The 1,793-nt window shown below is 44.5% G+C and overlaps 1 protein-coding gene across 1 annotated transcript; it reads left to right on the forward strand.

The window, feature by feature from the left end:
- The first annotated feature begins 216 nt into the window (after positions 1-216).
- LOC146733959 (uncharacterized protein F54H12.2-like) lies at positions 217-1,545 on the forward strand. The gene has a single exon (XM_085508436.1). The coding sequence runs from the start codon at positions 217-219 to the stop codon at positions 1,543-1,545; it is 1,329 nt and encodes a 442-aa protein (XP_085364562.1).
- The last annotated feature ends 248 nt before the right edge of the window (positions 1,546-1,793 follow it).

Raw genomic sequence — 1,793 nt, forward strand, 5'->3', positions numbered from 1 at the left:
TGTTGTACAAGGGAAAAACTTTAAAAAAGCGGCTTCGAGTAGAGCAAAGACTGCGGGTCGTCAAATTACTTCTTCGGTATTGAGCAATTTATTTGGAAGACCCTCTCAAACGGGGCGAGGACGCACCATCAAAAGAAAGAAGACAACAACGAGACGTGTCATTTCTTCCAAGGCTAAGAAGAGGAGAAGATCTCCGGATATATTCGACTGAACATCATGGCTTTTGTACACGAACACTCCTGTGAATGCGCAAAGACGGAACTCGATCTCTTTACTATTCCTCCGACACAGACAAGTATCGAAAAAGGAAGTTACGAAGAGGTAAACCCACTCACGAATATAGCCGATGGTCCGATCGAATTTGTAATACCTTCGGCCGGAAGTGACTACATCGATATTGGTTCTACGCTTTTGCACATCAAGGCTAAAATCACGAATGCAAATGGAAGTAATTTGGCTGCGGACGCCACTGTAGGGCCTGCAAACTTGTGGTTGCATTCCCTCTTCAATCAAATCGACGTGTACCTAAATGGAAAGCAGATTTCGGATGCATCTCCCACCTATTCTTACAGAGCCATGATCGAAACGCTATTGAATTATGGAGGCGATGCCAAATCAACGCAGATTGGTGCTGCGATATTTGAGAAGGACACCGCTGGAAAAATGAATGTTGCAAACCCAAGGGCTGATGATGGTGACGCTAACATGGGACTCAAACGTCGATACGCATATACATCACTCAGTAAGACGGTCGACATGATCGGACGAATACACGGGGACATATTTTTTCAACCAAAGTATTTACTCAATGGGGTGGAAGTTAGACTGAAATTACATCGAAGTAAAAATCAGTTCTGCTTGATCAGTTCAACCGAAAATCCAGCATTCAAAGTAGTCATCACCGATGCTACCCTCCTAGTGAGAAAAGTCAAGTTGAGCCCCAGCGTACAACTGGGACACGTTGAAGCGTTGAAACAGGGTACTGCAAAATACCCCATCGATCGATGCGTTATGAAAATCGCTTCCATCCCCGCTGGTACAATGTCATTAAACAAAGATTTGATCTTCCTCGGTCAGCTGCCCAAAAGGATCATCCTGTGTCTGGTTTCTAATACGTCTTTCAACGGATCCTACGAAACCAATCCATTCAACTTCCAGAATTACGGTATCACATCACTGGTTCTCAATGTTAGAGGCGAGCAAGTTCCCGCAAAGCCATTGAAGACAGACTTCACGGCAGCTGGTGGCAGAAGTTGCATCATGGCTTATTACACTCTATTTACCGGTACAAATAAAATGGGTCAAGACCAAGGCAACGGCATCACTCGAGACGAATATCCCGAAGGGTACACAATCTTCGCATTTGACCTCACTCCCGACGAATCGGCCAGCGATTATCACCTCAATTTGATACAAGAAGGAAAGATTGGTCTTGAGATTCAGTTCAGACAAGCATTGACTGAGACTGTGTCCGTTTTGATTTATGCTGAATACGATAACGTTATCGAGATTGACAGAGACAGAAACGTATTGACTGATTTCTAGCTGCGATGGACACGAATCAACTGAATCGTATTCTGTCGACTAATCCGTACACTAGAAACGTGTTCTTTGGCGTTTATGCTAGAGATCAACTGCCTAAGGCTAAAGTGTTGGAGTATCCCGCAGCGTTCGTATCAAACACCGATGATAGTAGCGGAGGTGGGACACATTGGGTGGCTTTTTATCTGAAGGATCCCTACCGTGGAGAATATTTTGACTCGTATGGTAGTCAACCCTACTACGTGGAATTT

This window comes from Saccoglossus kowalevskii, chromosome 15 (genome assembly GCF_978046115.1).
Source record: "Saccoglossus kowalevskii chromosome 15, keSacKowa6.1, whole genome shotgun sequence".
In the NCBI taxonomy this organism is placed as follows: Eukaryota; Metazoa; Hemichordata; class Enteropneusta; family Harrimaniidae; genus Saccoglossus; species Saccoglossus kowalevskii.